The sequence below is a fragment of the Glycine soja genome, chromosome 15, assembly GCF_004193775.1.
Source record: "Glycine soja cultivar W05 chromosome 15, ASM419377v2, whole genome shotgun sequence".
In the NCBI taxonomy this organism is placed as follows: domain Eukaryota; kingdom Viridiplantae; phylum Streptophyta; class Magnoliopsida; order Fabales; family Fabaceae; genus Glycine; species Glycine soja.
The window spans coordinates 17,515,445-17,541,646 of record NC_041016.1 but is presented as its reverse complement, the minus strand read 5'-3'; the positions used below and the strand labels follow the sequence as shown (position 1 = coordinate 17,541,646).

Here is a 26,202-nt window from a genome sequence, read left to right as displayed (position 1 = left end):
GATGTGAGGTTATTGTTATAAGAAAAGCACCACGCCTTATGCAAAAATTCAGTGGAATATAAGGTGGGTTTGGGGCCCAAATTTTAACAACGGGAAGGAATATTGTCTAAAACACGATCATGCCATGTAATTAAGCAATGCTAATCTTCTTTGGTTTTATGATTTAATTAATTAATTTTTAATTATTAATAATACCCTACTTCTTTAATGAGTTCTTTTAACCATGCCTGTCTGTGATTGATTGCTTTAGTCTGTATTTCATGTCGGCTTGCTCACATAAAGCACAAAAAAAAAAAGCTGTCTTCCTTTTGTTCACCCCCCTCTGATATCACGGCGACAAGTCAGTTTTCTCAACTTTGGTCCTGCAGACATCACCACCTTGTTACCTTAATCCTCACGAAGTGTAGTTACTAGTGTCCCATTTTCTTCCTTTTCCATTTTGGTTAATTCTCTGGGGTTGCTCATGAGTATTATGGTGCCTTGAAGGTGATTCCTTTTTGGATTTTTTTTTTATATCTGGGATATCAGTTTTTGAGTGGCTTTTTGCTTTTGTTTTTGTTTTGTTTTGTTTTAATTGGTTGTGGTCTCTGTTGAAATGGTTGTTGTGTTGTGCTTTACTTACAGGTTTTGGCTTCTTGGACATCCTCAGCTTCATTTGTTTTAAGCTACAAGGTTCTTGCTTTTTTTGGGGTTTTGGAGGAATTCCATTGCGTCCTTTGATGTTGGGGGAGTGAATTGCAGAAATTGGAGGCTAAGGCAACAGTTAGTGGCATTTCTGGGAAAAGGGGTGTGCTTTTTTGTTGATTCTGCTCCATGTTATTGGACAACTTTGTGATGGCACCAAAGGGGTTTCTGCATCTTCTTGTTTGTTTCTGGGGAAGTGGTATTGCTGCTGTTTTTGCAGTATGAGTTGGAGTTAGAATTTTTGTTATTTTGGAAGACTTGGGGAACAAGATTAAATCTTGTTGCTAGTAAAGAAGACCAAGTGTTGAACTTTTTTTGGGGTCATCACTTTTATAGGTGGTAATGAAGGCTCCTCCCAGTGGTTACTTGCCTAATTCTGGCGAAGGTACTTTTTTCTCAAGGTTTACTTACAGTCTCATTATCTTCTCTCTCTCTCTCTCTCTCTCTCTCTCTCCCTCTTGTGTGTTTGGTAGTGTTTTCCTGTTTCATCAAACAATAACACTGCTTAGGGACTATGGGGATGATTGCTTTCAAGGAAAATAGTGCTTTTATATGGTTGAATTAACATAATACCATTGTAAATCGAATAATAAATATGAGTATATCATGATGAAAGGAAGTTTGCATTATTCATCTGGCTTTAAAGTTGCTGATCTTTTGGTTAAATTTTCTTTAGTTGTTTTGTTAGCCCTCTTCTCCATGAGATGCTTCCTTTTTCCTTGTGGCCTAAATAAAGTGATACCTTGGCATGTTGGCATATTACTTTGTCTTTATTTTGTTGCATTTCACCCCTCATTTTTTGTCACCTTTTATTCTTGTCTGACTTAAAGATAGACTTTCTTGGTTGCAAATGCCAAATCCAGATGTGCTTGATATAAATGCTGTGTAACTGAATTTTAAAATTCTGGGAAATATGCATTTTTTGTTGCGCTTCAGTAAATATGGAATAATTGTGAAAAAATGCGTGCCTGCTACAGGGGAAAGGAAGACCATCAATTCAGAGTTATGGCATGCTTGTGCTGGACCACTGGTTTCTTTACCTCCTGTTGGAAGTCTTGTGGTTTACTTCCCTCAAGGACACAGTGAGCAAGTATGTTTCTTATACCATAATTCTAAGATCATGATATTTCTTCATTGTTTTTTCTAAAGGAACTTCTTTTGACTACTATGACTTTCAGGTTGCAGCATCCATGCAAAAGGAGGCTGACTTCATACCCAGTTATCCTAACCTTCCATCCAAGTTGATTTGCATGCTTCACAATGTTGCCCTGCACGTAGGTGGACTTTCCTCATGTGACATGCCAGTATTGCAATAATGATAACTTTTGAAGATATTTAAAAATAATTATTAGAAGACTAGATGTATTCCATCTCTACCGTGATTTATTTTCCTTGAAGGAGCATGTGCTAATTGTTCAACTTTTGTCACATTTTTTTTTTATCTTGGCCAGTCATATCTGCATGGCATATCTTATTACAAATTCTGTCGACTGTCTTCTATCAAATCTTAGAGTTGAAGACTTTGCAAGCTGTGTTTTTGTTTCCTCATTTGCTTAGCATGGTGCATATTATTTGCCACCTCATCCATATATTAGTTTTAGACCAACCTGGGTGGATAGCTTGAAGCAATATCAGTACAAGAATATTACTTTCTCAAGCATTTGATATGATGGCCCTTTCTGATTTTCTTATGTGAACATATTGCATAATACTTATAGTGATATTCTTTTCTGTTTTTGATCAGGCTGATCCTGAAACTGATGAAGTCTATGCACAGATGACCCTTCAACCTGTAAATAAAGTATGTCAGCTGTTCAATCAGATAATTTATTGATATATATCTTAGATCTATTTCCGACCATTCCTTGAACATCCATCCTGACCAATGATATGGAACTTATTAAAGATTGTGTTTTGATGTAACTGTTCTACAGTATGACAAGGAAGCAATATTGGCATCAGACATGGGTCTCAAACAAAACCAACAACCTACTGAGTTCTTTTGCAAAACTCTTACAGCTAGTGACACAAGCACCCATGGTGGATTTTCTGTGCCTCGTAGAGCAGCTGAGAAAATATTCCCTCCTCTGGTGTGTATTTAACATTTTCATTTAACCTGCAAGGATTGGAATTTTTGTGTCATCTTTCTATGCTGATTAGAGGTGTGTTTGATAGGATTTTTCTATGCAACCTCCAGCTCAGGAGATTGTAGCCAAAGATTTGCATGACAATACATGGACATTTAGACATATTTATCGCGGTATAGCAACTTCTACCTATCCTTCATTGCCTTCATCCTTTAATATATTGTCATTGGTTTTACTTTTATGTATGCCTCATTGATTCCCCAGCAGGATTCATTGTTATCTAAACATATCCTAGAAATATACTAAAACTATTAACATTGGAATTGTATAACAAGTTTGACCAAATTATGAATATAGAACTTAGTATAATTTGATGTTTTACATGGTTGAATGCTAAAATTTCTAGAACATTGGTTACAGGACAACCAAAGAGGCATCTACTGACGACTGGTTGGAGTGTCTTTGTTAGCACTAAAAGGCTGTTTGCTGGAGATTCAGTTCTTTTTATTAGGTAAGGCATAAAATTTTTTGTTTGAAAATTGTAGAATAATTTTCACCCTGTTGCTGAGCCAATTATTTTTTGCTTATTTTTAGAGATGAAAAACAACAACTTCTTTTAGGTATAAAGAGGGCTAATAGACAGCAGCCAGCACTATCTTCATCAGTAATATCCAGTGACAGTATGCATATTGGCATTCTTGCTGCTGCAGCTCATGCAGCTTCAAATAACAGCCCATTTACTATATTTTATAATCCAAGGTACTATTTGTACTTTATGTATTTGCTATGATATGATAACATGGAATGGCTTCCATTGAATATTTGTGACAGTCTCTTATAGACAACTGTCAATTTAACAGGGCCAGCCCTTCTGAATTTGTAATCCCATCGGCCAAGTATAATAAGGCCTTGTACAATCACGCTTCCCTTGGAATGAGATTCAGAATGATGTTTGAGACTGAGGAGTCAGGGGTACGCAGATATATGGGTACAATCACTGGTATCACTGATGTGGATCCTGTCCGATGGAAGAATTCACAGTGGCGCAATCTTCAGGTATTATCAAACTGGTTATGTTTCATGAAGAAAGAGATGCGTTATTTGTATAGCTAGACATGAGCCAGAAAAAAATAGTTAAAAAAGGAATCTAAAACACACATTGTTTAGCGTCCTGTAATCTACATGATCATGTCATGTGCACAACTGTGAAATGTAGTGAATACTGAACCTCTATTGTAGCTTCTTGAGATATTCATGTTTTGAATTTTGATAGGTTGGATGGGATGAATCGACAGCTGGTGAGCGCCCGAGCAGGGTTTCAATTTGGGATATTGAACCAGTGGTGACTCCTTTCTATATTTGTCCTCCTCCATTTTTCAGGCCCAAGTTCCCCAAGCAGCCAGGAATGCCAGGTAGCAAGAGCAACCCCCCACCCCCCGATAACAAGTTCAAATTTCTCACTGCTTCCATTGTTTATCTCTAATTTGCCTCCTAATGAAAAATTTCTTTGATTATTTTTGCTTGTAAACAATTAATCTAACATCTATTTTCACTTAAATACAAATATCAGGTGTGAGAAAATTCAATTCTGGCATTTTGTGATAAAATTGATCAATTTGTATGTAGATATGTGATAAAAGTTAATAATAATTCACCTTACTAGTTGTTAATTCAAGTTTACTGTTCTTAGAATCAACTGTTCTTAATAGGTCATTTCCTCATTGTGAAATGATATCAAGTTGCTTCTATGATGATAGTATAATCTCATATCTAATAGCTTTTTTGAAGTGTAACATTAAGAAAATCCCTATATTTTTTGTGTCTCCTTCTCTTATCCCTTGGATGTTGTCATCTATAGATTGGTGGTAACAGATTATCTTTGCTTTTGGTTTGCAGATGATGAGTCTGATATAGAAAATGCTTTCAAGAGAGCAATGCCTTGGCTTGGAGATGACCTTGGCATGAAGGATGCCTCTAGTTCAGTCTTCCCTGGTTTTAGTTTGATGCAATGGATGAGCATGCAGCAGAATAATCAGTTCTCTGCTGCCCAATCTGGATTTATACCCCCATCCATGCTTTCATCCAATGCACTGCATGGTAACCTTACCACTGATGATCCATCCAAATTATTGAGCTTTCAAGCTCCTGTCCTCTCTTCACCAAATCTTCAATTTAACAAACCTAATTTAGCAAACCAAGTCAACCAATTGCAACAATCCCCAACGTCATGGCCTCCGCAGCAGCAGCAGCAACAGCAGAAGCTGCAGTCAATGTTGCAAACACCCTTAAACCCACTCCAGCAGCAGCAGCAACAGAGGCAACAGCAGCTGCCTGTACCACAAAACCTGTCACAACCACAGCAGCAACAGCCCCAAATGCCTCAACAGAGAGCACAACAGCCACAACAACAGCAACAGCAGTCGTGTCAACAGACCATCATGAGTAACGGGACAGTTGCTTCTAACCAGATTCCAAATCAGTGTGTACAACAACCAGTAACATACTCACAACTTCAGCAACAACAATTACTCTCAGGAAGTATCCCACCCCAACAAAGTTTTCAATCACCCAATAAGAATGCATTGTTGATGACATCCTTACCACAAGACTCACAGTTTCAGCAACAAATAGACCAGCAAGCTAGTCTCTTACAGAGGCAGCAGCAGCAGCAGACACAGTTGCAATCATCTCCGTTGCAGTTATTGCAACAAAGCTTGTCACAGAGGGCATCACAGCAACCACAAATGACTCAAATGTGTCAGCAAAACAGCTCAGAGCAACAACCACAGTTGCAGTTGCTACAAAAATTGCAGCAACAGCAGCAGCAGCAGCAACAACAACAACAGCAACAACTCCTTTCCACTTCTAGCCCACTTTTGCAGTCTCAGCTTCTACATCAACAAAATACTCATCAACAAAACCAGCAATTGCCGCAGCTGCCTCTATCACAGGGTCATCAGCCTCAACAGCTTGGAAACAATGCTTTCTCAATGGAGAAGCTTCTCAATGGAAACAACTACTCTACTTCATCTCTGATGCAAACACAGCAGCTTTCTGTGAACCAACCCCATAATACACAGAAATCACTGACTAATACTAGAGCTCCCTCTACTCTTACAGATGGAGATGCCCCATCATGCTCAACTTCACCATCTACTAATAATTGCCAGATATCTCCAAATCTGATGAAAAGAAATCAACATGTACCGGCAACATTAGGAGGACCTTCAGTACTTGAACCCACCAATCATCTGATGCAGGGACTTCATAGCAAGTCTGAGATGCAGATCAAACATGAATTACCTAGTGTAAGAGGAACTGATCAGCTGAAGTTCAAAGGGACAGTTGCTGATCAGATGGAAGCTTCTTCTGGAACATCTTACTGTATTGATCCTAATAATATCCACCAGAACTTCCCACTTCCCAACTTCTGCATGGATGGGGATGTCCAATCAAACCCAAGAAACAATCTTCCATTTGCCTCTAATCTTGATGGATTAACACCTGATACTTTTCTCTCAAGAGGGTATGATTCTCAAAAGGATCTTCAAAACTTGCTGTCTAATTATGGTGGTGCTCCAAGAGACATTGAAACTGAGCTGTCCACTGCTGCTCTTAGTCCACAGCCGTTTGGGGTGCCAGGCATTCCTTTTAAGCCTGGATGCTCAAGTGATATTGCCATCAATGATCCTGGGGTTTTGAATAATGGCTTGTGGGCTAATCAGACTCAACGAATGCGAACATATACTAAGGTTTGTCATTACTCATTTGTTGAAAAATTTATAGATCTATTTAAACTTAATATATTTACCAAACACATTTGGTGTCTTAATGTTTAATGCAACACAAATAGGTATGTCATGCAATTTTTAGATAGTACAAGTCAAACATCATAGGAGAGCTTTTGTTATTTTTATTTGAGAGGCTCATATATATGTGAAATGTACATGATCAGATACATTTCCTATATACACCTATTGATATTGTCTGAGATTCTTACTTCAACTCTTGATCCTAGATGAATGCTTTCAGTTGCTTTCCCAGTAAGCTTAAGCTATTATTTTTAGCATGACATCCATTCAATCATGATCTTGCCTCCATCCAAACACTGCATATGAATTTGCCTAATGATTTTCAGTCCAATTCAATCATGTCCAACTTCCTTATCTTTTTATAAATCTTAACATGCTAGTTTCAAATTAGAGTTATATATGTATATTTCACTGAATGATCAATAAAATTATAGGCTGCACTTTGTCGTACTTCTTAACCTGTATTGTCCTTTGAGACTATTTGATAATTAAGTGTGTATCTTTAGCTCATATTTTGACCTGAAAATTATATCAAGAGGGAGTTGGAGGTTACCATAAGTGTCATTCCTGTGCAGTAGTGTTATCCAAAAATCAACCTGAAATGCTTTGGCCTCAATTGCTTGTGTTTTAATATATTATTTGGATGATATTCAAATGCTTGATACTGATTCACATATTATGAAGGTTCAAAAATGTGGCTCTGTTGGAAGATGTATTGATGTCACCCGTTACAAGGGGTATGATGAACTCCGGCATGATTTGGCTCGGATGTTTGGGATTGAAGGGCAGCTAGAAGATCCTCAAAGGACTGAGTGGAAACTAGTATATGTCGATCATGAAAATGACATTCTTCTTGTTGGTGATGACCCTTGGGAGTAAGTAGTCAATTCCTTGTAGTTCATAGCCCCTACTATTTTATCTTATTCAGGTTTATTATCTTATTCTTGAACTTATAATTCCCTGCAGAGAATTTGTAAGCTGTGTCCAGAGCATAAAGATATTGTCATCTGCTGAGGTACAGAAAATGAGCTTGGATGGGGATTTAGGTCATGTTCCAGTCCCCAATCAAGCTTGTAGTGGAACAGATAACGGCAATGCATGGAGGGGACAGTATGAGGATAACTCGGCAGCCTCATTTAATCGATAAAGATGTCATTTTGGAGCAGTCAACTTGTATATTTTGAGACATGGAGGACTAACTTAACCCTTAAAATTTCTTGTTGGTGCTTCTATATATCACTAGTGGAAAGGAGACATATTCATTGCAACTTGTAAGAGATGCAGTTGATGGGGTAGTGTAGAAGAGGGTTGATACATGGCTGCATCCGGTTCAATGTCAACACGTTTTTAATGGTAGAGAAGTTAGATCCCTAGATGTACCAAAACCAGATTCCTTTACTAAAATGATGCAGATTCTATCTTGGGATCTGCTTTTCTTGTGGCTGCTATTGCATGCTCAGGAATCTTTTTTCTTTCATTTTGGCAAGGTACAGCCATATAGGTCAGCTGGTGTATAATATATATGATTGTTATTATAAAGAAAACGCTTTACTTACAATTCTGTAAATCTTGTGGTTGTTAAAGTTAGGTAACCAAGTAGTGACAGTAAGAATCAACAGTACATGCCAATTCTAGCTTTTGTACAAGTGCCCACGATGTTTCATGGTGGAAACTATGGAGAAGTTTATTATGGATGAAAGAAAATTCAGTTCTTTTTCACCATTTTGCAGTTTTGGGTATTATGTGCTTTAGCTTGCAATTAACTTCTAGCACTTCTAAATGATATCTTGAAGAGGAAACTTTGACACAGTTCACTAGCTCTAGTGTTGTCTTAAATAATGTTATTTGTGACTATATCCCTATGTGAGAAAATTAGTATATAATTTACTTATTATATATGTAGATATATGATAATTTCTGTTTTGGACCTAACCTAGCCTAGGACTAACTCAATCCAATAGGCTTAAGTTAATAAAAGCCAGGAATAAATAGCATAGGACAAGGAGTCCTTAAACAACCTTTAGATATCTCTTGGTCATCCTGCTTGAGGTAACTTCTATAGCAAGTAATAACTTATCATATGATCTTATCTTATCAACACGAGGGAAAAGGTCTATAAAGAGGACCTATCATCATATACTAGGTGTGTATCAATCCTAATTATCTCATAAGTCTTACTCCAACTGACTTTGAGTGTCAAAGTCTTTCTAGGTGACCTTCTCCCATAGTATCTAACTTAAAAATCACTTGAAGGAACCAACCCTTCAACATTCAACTTGAATGCTTGTGAGAGACATGTGATCCCAAGCTCTAGGCTAGTAAGGAATATTGCCTTGGTACGTGGGGATGACTAGTTCTCATTCTTGGTAGGTCTAGGCTGATTTTAATCGATCTTGTTCTTTTCTTTCTCTTTGTCACTCCCTAAACCTCTCTACAATGGTGGAAACCAAGAGAAATAATTCTAATTGTCCATTGAATCCCCAAGGTATAGCAGAGAACTCTCCCAAAAATCCTACCAAGACATCCCATGACCTCAAATTCTTGTCCTAAGTGACAATGAGGTCCCAGACTCAAACCAACTACTGTCTGAGAAGATAACCATGCTTCCATTTCTAAAAACTTACGAGAATTGACATTAATGGATCATAACTATGGAGGAATTGTGGGAGTGTTCTAAGAAATTAAATTGATTAGGAAAATTTGAAAAGAAAAAAAAAATCACAACGATCCTACACTCCAAGACAAAAGTAGAAGCAAAAGGGGCTGTAAAGGGGATCAAAGAATGGTCATAAATACGGAAATGATTGTATTGAACAAGAAGTCCTAGAGAGATAATTCAAAGAATTTATTTCATCCACAAATATGGATAGGACATCAATGAATACACAACTCTGAAATACCACTGAAAAGAAGAAAAGAGAATTTAAGTTATAATATTATGTCCAAAAGGCTCGAGAAGAACACGGACTAAAAGCTTATCACTGCCTCACGAATGCCCACCCTGGTCTAAATGGTACGTGATAGAACATGCATAATCACATAGAAGGTGGTTTCTAGTAGAAGAAAAAATGTAATCCAAGTAAGTGCAATTGGTTTATCTGGAGCTACAGAGGGGTGGCACTGAATCATGCAGACTGCCTTCTGTTATAGCGATTAATTGAAGTTTTCTTTCATGCCCTGAACGTGAAATACAGTGGGTCTTATAATACTTTTATAATATTATGCCATGTGAGTATAATGACAACCTTTTCATATCCTTTCAGTGGTTTCGGTCATGTCATTTAAAGTTTTATTTGAAAAGAAAATTTATAAAATTGTTTTTATAGAGAAGGAACTATATTGGAATTATACATTAATGTGGGATTTTGTTAATTACCAAAGATGAAATCTATGGAGTTTGTAATTCTAAATTATATGGTTTATTGATATAATGATGCTATGAAATATTTATATTTGGATTTAATAAAATTGTTAATTATAAGATATATATATATATATGAATTATCCAAGGTTGAAAGACTGTTTATAATTATTGATATTAATAATTTGTTTTCATGCATGCTTATTGAGTATGTGTATATCCAAAGATAGCATGCATGCCAAGAATATTATGATTTATTGTCCATTAAATTTGTGACACCCTCTTGTAAAAATTCTTAACGAGTTTTCTTAGATTATCAATTATAGAAAATCAACAGGATCTTAAAACCTATGATTTTCACAAACAATAGATGCGTATCTTTTTCCATAGGAAGGCTTGTACCTTTTTCCATAGGAAGACTTTTCTCCGGTGTACTTTGATTTCTTTGAAAAAGGAGAAAAATAAGATTTCACTTCTTTAGACTGTTCTTTTCTGCCTCTCTCCATTCCTGATGGCTATGGATGAGAGAGAACACTTTTCTGTTAGGAAGAAAACCTTATTTCACGTTAGTGGGTATTAACCTCTTTTATAATCACTACTACCATCAAATAGCAGTTCCCTCTAAAGACTTCTCCTAATTAACCCAATTACAATTTAGTCCTTAATTATTAATTATTTATTTATTAGTCCTTACATAAGTCACATGTCTCTCACATGAGACATTAATTCTAACATTCTCCCACTTGGCTCACGTGACATTAATAAACATTATGGACTAAATAAATAAATAGATTAACTAACATAATGCGCATTAAAAATTGACTAAATTGTTCTATACGTTAGGTACATCATAATTTCATGATTAAGAATAAGAACCAATTCGAGTCATGGCGATTGTACATAATCTAATCTACATAGTCCCTTCCATGCACTACAAATTAGTCTTCTCCTTAATATGACCATTAGTTAGGAGTACATAATTGGTCCAACATAATGTCTTCATTCAAGACAAAACCTGTTAACATTACTCTAACACAAACATGCATGCAAACATAGAGAACAGGTAATTAGAAACATATCATAATTGAACTCAGAGTGTCACTAAAATGCATAAGATAAATTACACTTAATGATCATCAATAACAATAATGCCCATACTTTCAACATGTTCTATAATGTCTTGGGCAGTAATCCCTTATTCCAAGGGCCAACTATCATAAGATTTGTGCTAATATGTTCTATTGACACTCTTTGTTTCTGAACTTTTTCCTTCACGACAAAGTACTTCAATTTCATATGCTTAGCACCCTTAGAGTACTTATCGTTCTTACAAAAATATTGCTGCAGAATTATCACAATACATTTTCAGCGGCCTAACAATACTGTCGACAATTCCAAGCCCTGAAATAAAGTTTCGTAGCCAATGAGCTTGAATTGTAGCCTCAAAACATGCTACAAATTCAGCTTTCAGATGCAACACCAATTGATGCATACAAAATAACTTTCATTTGTTTTCGTTCCATATCATTTCTAGGACATTGTTCGAGACTAAATTTGTCTCCCTTCTAAATTAAAACAGGTGATGTTAAACACCTTTCCATCTTGAATTTCTCTAGTATTTTATTGATATATGCTTTCTGAGGTAAGCCTAACAATCCTTGTGATCTATTTCAGAATATTTCTATCCCTATCACATGGCTTACCTCACCCATATCTTTCACTTCAAAGTTACTAGAGAGAAATTTCTTAGTCTCATGAAGAAGACCAAGATCGTTAGTTGCAAGCAAGATATCATCAATATACAGAATTAGAAAAATAACCTTACTCCCACTGATCTTCAGATACATATACCGATCAACAGTATTTTCCTTAAATCCAAAGGAAACAATGGTATCATTAAACCTCAAATACCATTGGCGGGAAGCTTGCTTTAAGACTGTATATTGATTTCTTTAGTTTGCACACCATGTGTTCCTTTCCCTTAATTGAAAAAACCATTGGTTGGTCCATATAAACATTCTCTTCTAAATCTCCATTAAGAAAGGCGGTTTTCACATCCATCTGATGTAGCTCCAAGTCATAATGGACTACTAATGCCATGATAATCCTGAAGGAATCTTTTGGTGAGACCGATTGAAACGTCTCTTTATAATCAATGTCATATTTTTGAGTAAATCCCTTAGCAACAAGTTCAGCCTTGTAACGTTCAAGGTTGCCATGAGAGTCACGTTTAGTCTTGAAAACCTACTTACAACCAACTCTCTTACAACCCTTTGGTAATTCTACAAGGCTCAAACACCATTATGTTCCATGGAATTTATCTCTTCTTTCATGGCATTTAACCACTTCTCAAAATTATCACAACTTACAGCTTGTGAAAACGAAACTGGATCATTATCATTAATGCTCAAGTCTATTTCTGTTTGATGTAGGTATACCACATAGTCATTCGAAATAGCTAGTCTCCTTTTTCTCTTTGAGACCTCCTTAATGCTACTTCCTACGGTTCTTCCACAATAGGTTCATTATGCATTATGGGTTCATTATTGTGTTGCTCCTCTTCATTAATTTTGTAACAGCAACTAAAAGAAGCAATCACCTTATTACTAGAGGCACAAGCTAAAAGGACTTGCACTCTAACTTCTTTAATTTCCACTTCTCGTGAAACTGTACTCCCACTGATTTCACTATTTTCAATGAACCTTGCATTTCCAGGTTCGACAATTCTCATACTATGATTAGAACAATAAAACATATACCCTTTTGACTTTTCTGGATAACTAATGAAATATCCACTAATTTTTCTTGCATCCAATTTTCTTTCTTGCGGATTATAAATCCTTATTTCTGTCTGGCAACCCCAAACATGCAGGTGCCTTATACTAGGTGTCTTATTTGTCCACAGTTCAAAGGTGTCTTTGGAACTGCCTTACTAGGAACCCTATTCAACAAATACATGACAATTTTCAAGACATACATCCACAAAGATACGGGTAAAGTCAAATTGATTAACATACTCCTAATTATATCCATTAAAATTCTATTACGCCTTTCTGATACACCATTTTGTTGTGGTGTACCGGACATTGTGTATTATGCCCAAATGCCACGTTTCTGAAGAAGCTTAGCAAATGGACCTGGATGTTTCCCAGTTTCATCATATCTTCCGTAATACTCACCACCTCTATCATATCTAATAATTTTCCCATTTATGTCTAATTTCCTTTTTACTTCATTGTAGTAAATTTCTAAGTCATCCATTGCCTAAGAAATCTCGGGCAGTAAATAGACATAACCATAACGTGAATAATCATTAATAATGGTGATAAAGTATCCTTCCTTTCCGAAAAAATTAACATCAAAAGGTCCACAAATATCAGTATGCACAATTTCAAGAAGCTGAGTGCTTCTTGTAGCTCCTTGCTTTGTATGTTTTGCTTGTTTTCCCTTAATACGACCCACACAAATATTTAGATCCATAAAATCTAGATAAGGAAGAATTTCATTCTTTAATAATCTTTCCATCCTTTCTCTAGAAATGTGACCTAAACGTTTATGCCACAAAAAAGCAGATCGTTCATTCACTAAAATACGTTTAGTGCCAACATTATGATGCAGAGTTAAAACAGTTTCAACATACAAACTGTTTATTTTCAATTTATATAAACCATCACAAAGAATACCAGTACCAATGAGATGATTATGCTTAAATAAATTGAAACACCTATTACCAAAATTAAAAGAATATCCAGTAACATCAAGTTCAGATAATGAAACTAAATTCCTAGATAAACTAGGTACGTAAAGAATTTCCAGTAAATCTAAATGATGTCGAGTGTTGAGTTTTAAATAATAAGTCTCGACTACTTACACTGAAGCTTTCACTTTATTCCCCATGAAGACAAACTTCTCATTTGAGTTTATGGTTTGGATTGTAAGGAATCTCTGCATAGCGTTAGAAACATGAGTCATACATCCAGAATTAATCCATCATGTATCATTGGAAAACTTCAGTTAAGTTTGATTCAAAACATACATGAGCATTAAGCTCACTTTTCTTTTTGAACCAAGACTTGCACTTTAGGTAATCCTTTTGGAAATGTCTTGATTTCCTACAAAATTGACAATTATTTCCCTTTGATACCTTCCTCTGGATTTGCAAAGAGTATTGATCTTTAATTACTCTCTGCCTTTATCATGCTTCTTCATAAATTTCTTTCTAGCTCCTTGATTCCCTTGGTGGCTTACATAATGGACTAAGTGAACATATTGTGCAATTCATGCACATTCCATTTATCTTTCATGGTATTATAGCTCATTTAGAACAGGTCAAACTCAAACGGTAATGAGTTTAGAATAAACTGAACAAGAAAGTTCTCATTCACAGCCATTATATTTCCAAGGTCTTAAGTCTTGCTGCAATGTTTGTCATTTCAATGACATGTTCATACATAGTACGTGAACCATCAAACTTCATGGTGGCCAATGTACTCATTAATGTCCCAACAATAGACTTATAAGCTATTTGAGAGCGCTCTCCCACTAATCACATAAACCTTTTAGCACTTTCGATTTTAGGGAGAGTTGTCTTAATACTGTTTGCAACAGTCATTCTCATTTACATTAGGCTGAGTCTGTCCGATCTTTCCCAATCTTTATAGTGGGTTTCTCTTCATTGCTACTAGCATCAATAATAGTAACAAACTTCTCTTTCAACATAGCAAGATCATGATCCAAAACACCGAGGTGAAATTGGACTTGCTCATTTCTGTTAGAGAAGTTAAGCCCATTAAAATTGACACAGATGATACATAAGAATCCAATGAATTCAAAACATGTATTACATAATAAAATTCACATAAGTGCTTTGAGACATAAAATACATGTCATACATATGATTCATTCAAATAATAGTCAATGTATATTGATGTTCTCCTTTGGGTGATACACCAACACACAACATACAAACATAATGATGCTAATAAAATTTTAACATTATTTGACAATTAAATATGCACCAATTAGTAGTATCTATTTCCTTTGAGCATATAAATAAAACTAATGATACACACAAATCGCTTACAATTATATTCATTAATTATAAGAACAACTAATCAACCTTTGGGCGATCCATAAATACCTTATAACAATGAATTTCAATTACCCATAAACCAATAACCATATAATTTAGCATCCATTATTCTATGAGTAATCAAAATAATCATTAATTTTGGAATTAAACAACCTTACAAATTTGGCCACTTTGGTGACTAACAAATTCAATATACATTTAATTCCAACCAAATATAATTGAAATAATCATTAATTTGGAATTAAATAACCTTACAAATTTGGTCACTTTTGTGACTAACAAATTCAACATACATTTAATCCAACCAAATATATATGGCCTGCACATACTTATTGCTATTAACAATACATAGTCATTCTATTAATTTCATTCCAAGCCATAAAATAATATTTGCATTTATTTGTGTTTTGCATTCAAACACATTCAAAGGAATATGTAGCATATACATATTTACTGCTACCAATAATTTAAAAAAATTCACGTTAATTTAATTAAAGAACATAAACTTTCAATCCTTTAATCACATTTAATAATCATTTTTGAAAAAAAAAGCAACTGGGATTGGGAATAGCAAAAAGGAGTTTGCAAATAGCAATTCGAAAAGGAATCGTGCAACCTACGTACATGGCAGCGCTTTTCACAGAATTGAAATTAACACGTACCTACGTGCAGCTTTTGAAAAAAGGATAATATTTGCATTCTCCAAACAATAATTGGAACTAAAACTTTCTATAAAGTGGTACGTAATTGCCAAATTTTATTATTATTATAATATATGATTGTCATCTTTGATCTCAAATAAAAGGCATGAATTTGCAGTTCGACTAAAGTGTCACTTTTAGCTTTCTTTCCCAAAATTAGAATTCAACAATAATGAAATATTACCAATAAGACAATACCAGCGGAAAATAAAACCCCTAAATTTTATAATTAGGGTTGATGTATAATTGAGAGAAATTAAATTATCCTTAAATTTCATAATTAAGGTTCATGCATAATTGAGAGAAATTAAATAATTATTGGAGAACCATAAATTTCATAACACATGCTCTGATACCACTGGTAAAAAATTCTTAAGGGATTTTCTTAAACTATCAATTATAGAAAACTTACAGGATCTTGAAACCTATGGTTCTCACAAACAATAAATGCGTACCTTTCTCCATAGGAAGACTTGTATCTTTCTCCATAGGAAGAATTTTCTCCGGTGTACTTAGATTTCCTTGAAAGAGGAGAGAAATAAGCACTTCCTTAGACCTTTTTTTCTGCCTCTTTCCGTTCGTGATGACTATGGGTGAGAGAGAACACTTTTCTGTCAAGAAGGGGACCTTATTTTAGGTTAGTGGATATTAACCCCTTTTATAACCACTACTCCCATGCAGTTCCCTCTAAAGACTTCTCCTAATTAACCCAATTATAATTTAGTCCTTAATTATTAATTATTCATTTATTAGTCCCTACATAAGTCACATGTCTCTCACATAAGACATTAATTCTAACACCTCTACCTCAATATACAGATTTATGTAATAACATACATGAACATATGGAATTACATAAAATGAGATTTTATTCAATGAACATAAAAAAGCTCACGTGGGTAAAAAGTTCACATTCACTTCACCATTACAAATAAAACTTGTTAGAAATATTTTCGGCTCAAAACATCATGCATTTAAAACAAAAGCTCGTGCCCCAATGTCACATCTTATCAGAGCATTGTGTTTAATCGTCCTTTAGCATGAGGTTCTCCATAGCTATGCACCTAACAATCTGCTCCCACGAGCACAAAGTTCGAGATCATCACAGGATCAAAACACAAACAATACACAAGGAGTGAGTTATCATATTTCTAACTAATAGAGAGAAACAACACAACATAGATATACATATCATATAAATGAAATACAACTTACTTAAATACAACTCACGTTATTCCACTACTTATCACGAGACATCACATCTCAACACTACCCGTTTCACACATTTTCACATCATTCACGTACTCAAGAATCAAAACACAATATCACTCAACCAATCAATATCGATCAAATACACAGGCGTTATGCAACAAATGTACTAAAACTCAATCCTATATGCAATGTGGTACCATGTCAGTGAAAAATCTCGTCGAGCACCTAGGAGTACATGACAAGACAAACCACACATTGGTAAGTTAGGTCACTCTTACTAGGTAAAATCATAGGGAGACCAGTCAAGGTCACTCTGTTTTGCGAGAACGCTCCAATCATATGGGATCAACATAGACTTCAAGAAGCATTCAAACCGAGTGTATTTACCCCCAAGGTCTACACTTCGAAGAGTTCGTCAAGGCCTCTCCCTCCTAAGTCAGGTCCAACCTAGAAAACATTTCAGCACACAAACTCTATCTATGAATTGTACAAAACACACGACTCCTCAATTGTTCTCAAAATAATTTTATCTCGTCGCACTTATGATTAAACTGGTTGGATCCCCACAGTGGTTCCCATCATAATATTCGTCATGCATTAACTCGTCGCCCTTAAAGGGTCTTATAATCGTGTGATTGTATAGCTCATAGCTCATAACTCAATGCACACAACATCTCAATACACATTTATATTACAATTCAATACATACTCATTTTATCACATACACTCAATCTCAATCACAATGGTATAATTCCAAAGCAATATATTATCATACGTCATGAATCATATACACATCACACAATATTAATATATACATGGCACACACATAGACTTTATGATGAGAATCCTGAAATTGGCCAAATACAGGCTAAAGGCCCAAGTGGAGAAGGGCGAAGGCCCAAGTGGAGAAGGATAAAGCTCCCGAGTGGAGAAGAATGAAGGCCCAAGTGGAGAAGGATGAAGGCCTAGAGGCAGAGACACTATCAAGACTATTAATTGATGTTGAAGGCCCAGATTAATTTGAAGGCCCATAATAAATATGTTCTAGTTAGTTATAATTTTTATTTATTGTAATTTTGACCCAAACTGTTTAGAAGACCCATGTCTATTTTTATCTTTTTGTTCAGATACACTATAAGTATTGGTTTTTATTTTCAATAAAGAAAACTTTTGGCATTTTCATAAAATTGGGTGAGAGTTTCTCTCTGGGTTCCTTGTTGAACCAATTATCAGACTTATCAAGGTAATTCTTGTGGCGTCTACCCTGACTTATCTTCCTTCACTGGAAGTGGCGTCTACCCTAACTTATCTTCCTTCACTGAAAGTGGCGTCTACCCGGACTTATCTTCCTTCACCGGAAGTGGCGTCTACCCTGGCTTATCTTCCTTCAATGGAAGTGGCGTCGTCCAAAAACTCTACAACTTGTATCAAGCGATCTGCCCCGTAAGGTTCACATCATCTGGTATCAGAGCTTCGGCTCTTGATACAGGTTCTATCCTATCCTATCCTTTTTTTTTTCTTTTTTTTGGTAATTTGTCCTTGTTTCGCTCTTGTTTGCGTCTTGATGCGTTCTTGTTTGTGTCTTTGTTTCGTTCTTGTTCTTGTTCTTGTCATGTTTTTGTTCTTGTTCTTGTTCTTGTTTCTTGTGTCTTTTAGACTTTGTGTCAAAAAAAAAATCTGTTTGAGTTTTATTTCAAGTTAAAAAAAAAGTTGCAGAAATTTGAAAAAAAAAGAGAGAAGAAAACAAGAAAAAAAAAAGAAAAGAAAAGAAAAGAAAGTGGGGTGTTTGATCTTTGAACACGAAATTGAGGAAGTTAGAGACTTTTTTTTGGCTGAAAATCGTGTACCAAATCCCCTTATCTAGATTCTCCTTTGAATTCTGAGCGTTTTGATATATAGTGGGCCTCAAACGGACAACCGTAGCAAAAGTTATGAGCATTTGAAGTTTACTGGTCATATCTGTTATCTTATCTGTTATCCTATCTAATATCTTATCTGTTATCTTATCTGTTATCTTATCTAATATCTTATCTATTATCCTATCTAATATCTTATCTGTTATCCTAGCTAATATCCTATCTAATATCTTATTTGTTATCATATTTGTTACCCAAATTAAAGCTAATCTGTTATCCAAATCCAATCTAATATATTATTATCCAAATCAAATCCAAGTTGTTATCCCAAATCAAATCTGTCTGTGATCATTATATTTTCTTTCCTTTTATTTTATATTACCTCGTGTGTCTAATTTGGTCCATCCAGGAACTTAAGAGGAAACACAAGTGGTAAAAGGCAAGAGTGAAAACATCACACAAAAGCTTATATTGAGAACATCAAACACGAGTGAACTACCATCAAAGAGAGAAACACGTGAGTAGAGTGTGGTGAGGTTCGGATTTTTTTTTTTAAATTACTGCAAAATTCTTTGTTCCTTAATCATGGCAGGAGCTGGTGACAATGGTGGTGTATATCATCAACTGGACGGATTTCAGCGCTTGTTACTAGATGCGATGACTACACAAATGCAACGTTTGTTGAACCGTAATAATGAAGTGCTCTACAGGTGAATAGAACAACTAGAGCACCAAATGAATCCAAATGCTGGGAGACCTTATGGTGGCAACAGAAGGGTCAATGATGGATCAAACCAAATAGAGGGGCAAGACAGAATTGAGGGAGTAAAACTCAATGTATCCTCTTTTAAAGGCAGGAGTGACCCAGACGCCTACGTTGACTGGGAGATGAAGATTCAACATGCATTCTCGTATAATGATTATCCTGAAGAGCAGAAGGTGAAGTTAGCAGCAGCTACATTCTCAGACTATACCCTTGTTTGGTGGAAGAAAAATCAAAGAGAGATGAAGAGAGAGGAAGGGCGAGAGATAGATACATGGACTGAGATGAGAAGGATTATGCGAAAGAGGTATGTTACAACTAGCTACAGTAGAACCATGCGACAAAAACTTCAGAGGTTATCCCAAGGAAGTTTGACTGTTGAGGACAAGGAGATGGAGATGGCACTAGTGAGGGCCAACATTGAAGAGGACACCAAAGCAGTGCATGATGGCTTCACCAACAAGATTTCTTTCCAGCACCATGACCAGAAAATTATTCATAAACCTCTATCCCTTAGAGAAGTGTGTGATAACCAAATCAGAAGGAGAGAAAAGAGAGAACAAGAGAGAGACAATAGTGAGGCATCACAGAGGAATAGAAAAAGGAAGAGTGATACACTTGAGAGATGGAGTGATACACAAGAGAGAGAGTGATAATTCTAATCAGTTAACTATTTATGTTTCTCCTAGTGTTCAACCCTTATTGCAGGAATTTAAAGATGTCTTTCCCATGGAGATTCCTCATGGACTGCCACCTTCAAGAAGCATAGAACATCAAGTTGTTCTCTTTCTAGAAGCTTCATTGCCTAACAAGCCAACTTACAACAGCAAGCCCCAAGAGACTCAGCATTAGGATGCACAAGTCAAAGTTGAGTATGTGAAAAGATTGTATGGCCAAGTGAAGGTGCAAATTGCAAAGAAGAATGAAAGTTATACTAAGCAAGCCAACAAGAAAAGGAAGGAAGTGGTACTTGAACCTGGTGATGATCCTGGACATTTGAGGGCAAATGTTTTCCAAGAAGGAGGAAATGATGAGAATTCTGAAATTGGCCAAATACAGGCTAAAGGCCCAAGTGGAGAAGGATAAAGCCCCCGAGTGGAGAAGGATGAAGGCCCAAGTGGAGAAGGATGAAGGCCCAGAGGTAGAGACACTATCAAGACTATTAATTGATGCTGAAGGCCCATAATAAATATGTTCTATTTAGTTATAATTTTTATTTATTGTAATTTTGGTCCAAACTGTTTAGAAGGCCCATGTCTATTTTTATCTTTTTTTTTCAGATACACTATAAGTATTGGTTTTTATTTTCAATAAAGAAAACTTTTGGCATTTTCATAAAATTGGGTGAGAGTTTCTCTCTGGGTTCCTTGTTGAACCAATTATCAGACTTATCAAGGTAATTCTTCTAGCGTCTACCCTGACTTATCTTCCTTCACTGGAAGTGGCGTCGTCCAAAAACTCTACAGCCTGTATCAAGCGATCCGCCCCGTAAGGTTCACATCACTTTAACTATGAACTATGAAATACACACAACTACTCAATTGTTTTCAAAATCATTTTAACTTGTCGTGCCTCAAAGCGATTCAACTCGTTGGGTTCCCACGGTGGATCCCATCACAATACTCATCGCATAAAAACTCGTCGCCCTTAAAGGATCTTACAATTGTGTGATTGCACAGTTCATAGCTCACAACTCAATACATACAATATCTCAATACACGTGTATCTCACAATTTATCATATATTCAATTTATCACTTACTTACATTTTCAATCACAATTTCATGATCCCAATATAATAATTTATCATGCTAATCTAGTAAAACCTTATCCAAAATACAAACAAATTATACAAAAATGTTTCTCACAACATGGAGAGTAAAACCCCTCAAACAATTTCACATAATCACATCAAAATCAAAGGAAGAATTATAATACAATAAACATCCCAAAATAAATTCCAATTTGATCATTTAAGGATCCCTACACATATTCATTATAACCCCAATTGCGATAAACTCATTCATTACCTCTAAGCGGGCTCACGTGTGTAGTCCGATAGTGATAACGGCATCTCTAGTGATTTACTAAGATTCTCCAACCTTTTCCTCTGGTTGCTCTGTTAGAGTTTTCAAGCGTTAGAGAGGAGAAGGGATTAAAGCCTTCATTGTACTATTTGCATGAAATAAACATTTCTCCCTCTATAGACATTATTTTTCAAATCCCACCAATGGAGATGTGCAAAAATGAATTTCAAACCCAGTGTCCAAATTTCATAACGATCCAATGGTTAACGAGTCCAGGATATTAGTTTTACTAGGACAGGTTTGGGTGCATGTGGGAAAAAAAAGAGCTCGGTGCGAAGGACATTTCTCGCACCACTGATATTATTCTAAAAATTCCAACGGTGAGGACGTGCCAAAATGAGTTTTAAACTTGGTGTTCAAATTTCATGATGATCCAATGGTTAAGGAGTATGGGGTCGTAGTTTTACTAAGATAAGTTTGAGTGTATGTGGGAAAAAAGATAGGGTTTTGGGAGAGGGAAAAGAGAAAACGAATTTGAGAGGGAGATAGAGTGTAGAGACGTATGATAAATGTAAAAACTAACATAATATGTCTATTTATTGCTAGGGTACTCTCAACCTATTATTTATGCTATTTTTTTATTTTATAAAAAAAAACTCAATGTTATTCCCTGCCAAATGAAAAAATAAAATGTTCTTTTTATTTCCTTCAAACCATTATTTTGATTAGTACAATTATTTTTTCTTATTTATTTAATTATAAAAACCTCATTATTTTTCTAAAACTCTATTTATTTTTAAATAAAACACCTTTTAATTTATTTTACGAAAAACGGGGTGTTACAAAATTATATTTGCTTGGCAACATTATTGATATGGAAATGAGTTTATTTATCACCCAAAGGTGAACTTAGATGCTGATTAAAGTATATATAGTTTGAATCCATTAGGTTTACTCAAAAAATTAAAGTGAGTTTGTTTAAATGTATGCAACTATGCATAACATATTTGCTTTGGCTAACTGCATGATTGGGTTCAATAGGTTGAATTATGCTAATTGACCTGAAATGATCCAATTTCAACTGAGTGTGATGGACTTAGACTTAGTATTGGTAATGGATGAAAACCCTCGATCATTAAAAAGACCAATACATATGCTAACAAGTTTCTTTGAGGATTGGAAGCGGACTAGTAAATTGTTATTGAACTTGATGAGATTGACCGTGGCTACAAATGTTAAGCCATGTATGCCCAAAAGAGGTAATGTATTGAAGTTCATAAAATTGGCCAGGGATTATTCACATTCTAACATTACTGACAAGGCACTGTGGGATACCTATCAAGTGAGCTGACAAATAAGAAGTTTGATTAATTTCAACCAATTCATGATCATGTGATAGAAATGTCTAATATGAAAGCAAAGTTGAATTTCATGGGAATGGAAGTGATCAAGTCCTTTCTAGTACAATTCATTTTGAACTCACTTCCTACTGAATTTGGCCAATTCCATGTGAACTATATAGTACCTTAAGGGAAAATGAAACTTTCAGGAAATTAATGCCATGTTAATTCAAGAGGACGGGAGATTAAAGAAAATGAAGGATAACTTAGTTCATCTCATAACTCATGATGGAGCCAGTACTAGTAAAAGCAATTTGGTAAAAAGGACAAGGACAATGACCAATTGAAGGTTAAAAAGGAAGGAGTCCGCAAAGAGAAGAAATACTACTTTTGCAAGCCGAATGGTGACTTTAAGAAGGTTTGTCTAAAAAGAAAGAAATGGATTGAATAGAAAGGTTTATTTCATATATCTGTAAATTTTGAATCAAATCTTATTGAAGTACCTAATAATACTTGGTGGTTTGATTCTTGAGCAATTGTTCATGTGTCATGCATTATGTTGGGATTCCTTTCAATCCAAATTATAAGAAGGACTTAAAAAGTTTCTCTAGATGGGAATTGAAAGGAACCCCTACATAATATGTGACACATGAGTGGTTTCTCAAAAATCAAGCCACTAGGTATTATTAGATACTTCAATAAAATTTGATTCAAAATTTTATAGATATATAACTTTTCTTTTCAAACAATTTCTTTCCATTCATGCAATCCTTCTTGAAGTTACCAATATGCTTGTAAAAGTAGCATTTATCCTCTTTATGGACCCCTCCCTCTTTAACCTTCAATTGGGCATTGTCTTTGTCCTTTTTACCTTTTGAATTAAAATGACCTTAATTTCTTGAAAGTTTTTCAATTTTCCTTAAAGGACCGTTTGGTAAAGGAGAAGTTTTTAGTTTTCTATAAATTTTAAATTGGGAATCTTGGTTTGTTATGTTTGATATCTAATTTAAAAAGAGCAATCGTAGGAAATAATATTTTGTTGGAATATCTTTAGCTAGGTTTTCACAAAATTATTCCCATGGGTGAGGTGAAGATCTAACTTTCTTGAGTTAATTTTTATCACAGTAAAAATATTGTTACTCTTTTAGTCAATCCTAGGAATCATGATATTCGGAATGAAAAACTTACCTTGTATCAAATGCCCCCTAAGTATATTTCAATTCACTAGAAATTGGCCAAATTAAGTAGAAAGTGAGTTCAAAAGGAATTGTACTATAATGGATTCATTCACTTCCATTATCATGGAATTCAACTTTTCCACTAGATTAGACATTTATGTCACATGATCATAAATTGGTTGAGACCAATCAAACTTCTTGTTTGTTAGCTCACTTGACAGATTCTACACAATTAACTTGTTTGCATTATCTATTTTGGACATAGATGGTTTGACATTTGCATCAATAGTCAATCCCATAAGTTCAATGAAAATTTATTAGATCACTCTCAAGCCACAGAAAGAGACTTGTTGACATCCACTCATCTTTGGAATGATGAGAAGGCTTTCATCCATTACCAATGTTAGGTCTAAGTTTACTAGACCAAGTTGAAATTGGGTCATTTGAGACCAATCAACATAATTCAACCCGAAACTTGATCTTTTAGTTATCCAAAGCAAATGTATTAGGCATGGTTACATAAATTTAAACAAGTTAGGGGCAACTTTGAGTAAATTTATTGGATCCAAACTATATATACTTTGACTATGCATCTAAGTTCACTTTTTGTGTGATAAATAAACACATTTTCATATCAATAGTGTTGACAAGAAAATATAATTTTATGGACACTAAATTAACTATTCTTGACACATATGCTATCTTTGGATATACATGCACTCAATAAGCAAGAAAATAAATCTTTAATGTCATTATTTCTAAGCAATCGTTCACCTTTTAGTAATTCATTTTTTTATCTGTAGGAATCAAAGATTTTACTTGAAAGTTTATAATAACTCATGTACCTTGCTCAATCAATTGAACTAGATCCCTTAGTTGAGTAATCCATATATGTCTTATAATTAAAATTTGTATTAAATCCAAACAAAATATATATAGTATCCTTATATCAACCAACCATGTAATTTATAATTAGAAACTCCATATATTTAATCACTTTTGTAATTAACAAATCCCACGTAAATGTATAATTATAAAATAATTCCTTATCTATAAAAATAATTTTACAAATTTTCTTTTTAAATAAAACTTTAAAATAACATGATTGAAGCCACCAAAAGCATATGAAAATGTTATCATTATACTCACATATCATTATAAAAGTATTCTAAGACCCAATGTATTTCACGTTCAAGGCATCAAAGAAATCTTCAATCGATTACTATTCTTGGCTAATAAAAGCTTTTGGTCAAAAGCATTTGAATATATACATTTCACGAAAACTAATGCAAACTCAAGTCGCTTCGACGTGAAGCATGTATTTTCCTGATAATGCACCCATACATTCTGGTACATCCCACATTCCGTAATGGAAAATAATAGCAAAAAAACTTTCTAATAGAAGAAAAGAAATGGTATCGCTAACTATACTAGGATGCCTAATGTAATATAATTTATTAGGGTTCAACATACAAAAAATTACATTACAAGAATATTAGAGAACATATTCCTCACTATTATTATACTTTGTAATTTATTTGAGAGAGTTTAGAAGACTTACACATATTCATAATATAGTTTAGAAATTTTTATTTGGTGGTTCTCTCTTCTTTGAATTCATCTTCTTCCTTTTACGTGAGTATGAAAATTATTAGAAAACGTGAAAATAAGAGACAAAGGAGATAACTTTTGTAATCTCTGTTTCAATTTTTTTTCTATCCAAAACTGTACAAAAAATCCTTTTTTTTCCTAATACCAAAATTACCATTAATAAAGTGAGAAGAGAGAGAACTATTTTAAAAACTTAAAAATAAACCCTAATGACTTAAATATAATTTTTAAGTCTTTTTTTACAAATATAATTTTAACTTTACCAAATTACATTTTATTATGAATAATCTATTGTTGGTGTCTATATCTTTCTTTATCTTTTATGATTTATCTTATTTTTATTTATCTCTTATAAAATTTTCAATTATCTTTTGTATCTATAAATTACTCCTCTTGGAAAGAATCCACATAATTATTATTCTCTCTAAACTTTGTATTCTCTTGTTCTTTACTTTCTGCTTCAAGTTATATTTTATTTA

General features: G+C 34.6%; 1 protein-coding gene across 1 annotated transcript; it reads left to right on the top strand.

Annotated features, from left to right (window-relative positions):
* Positions 1-227: 227 nt before the first annotated feature.
* LOC114387911 (auxin response factor 19-like) lies at positions 228-8,302 on the top strand. The gene is made up of 14 exons (XM_028348171.1): positions 228-486; positions 625-1,069; positions 1,662-1,774; positions 1,863-1,958; positions 2,429-2,485; positions 2,619-2,774; positions 2,860-2,944; positions 3,192-3,282; positions 3,366-3,530; positions 3,632-3,827; positions 4,045-4,183; positions 4,668-6,523; positions 7,268-7,458; positions 7,550-8,302. Exons 2-14 carry the CDS (start codon positions 1,027-1,029, stop codon positions 7,728-7,730), a joined length of 3,369 nt encoding a protein of 1,122 aa, XP_028203972.1. The 5' UTR covers positions 228-486; positions 625-1,026; the 3' UTR covers positions 7,731-8,302.
* The last annotated feature ends 17,900 nt before the right edge of the window (positions 8,303-26,202 follow it).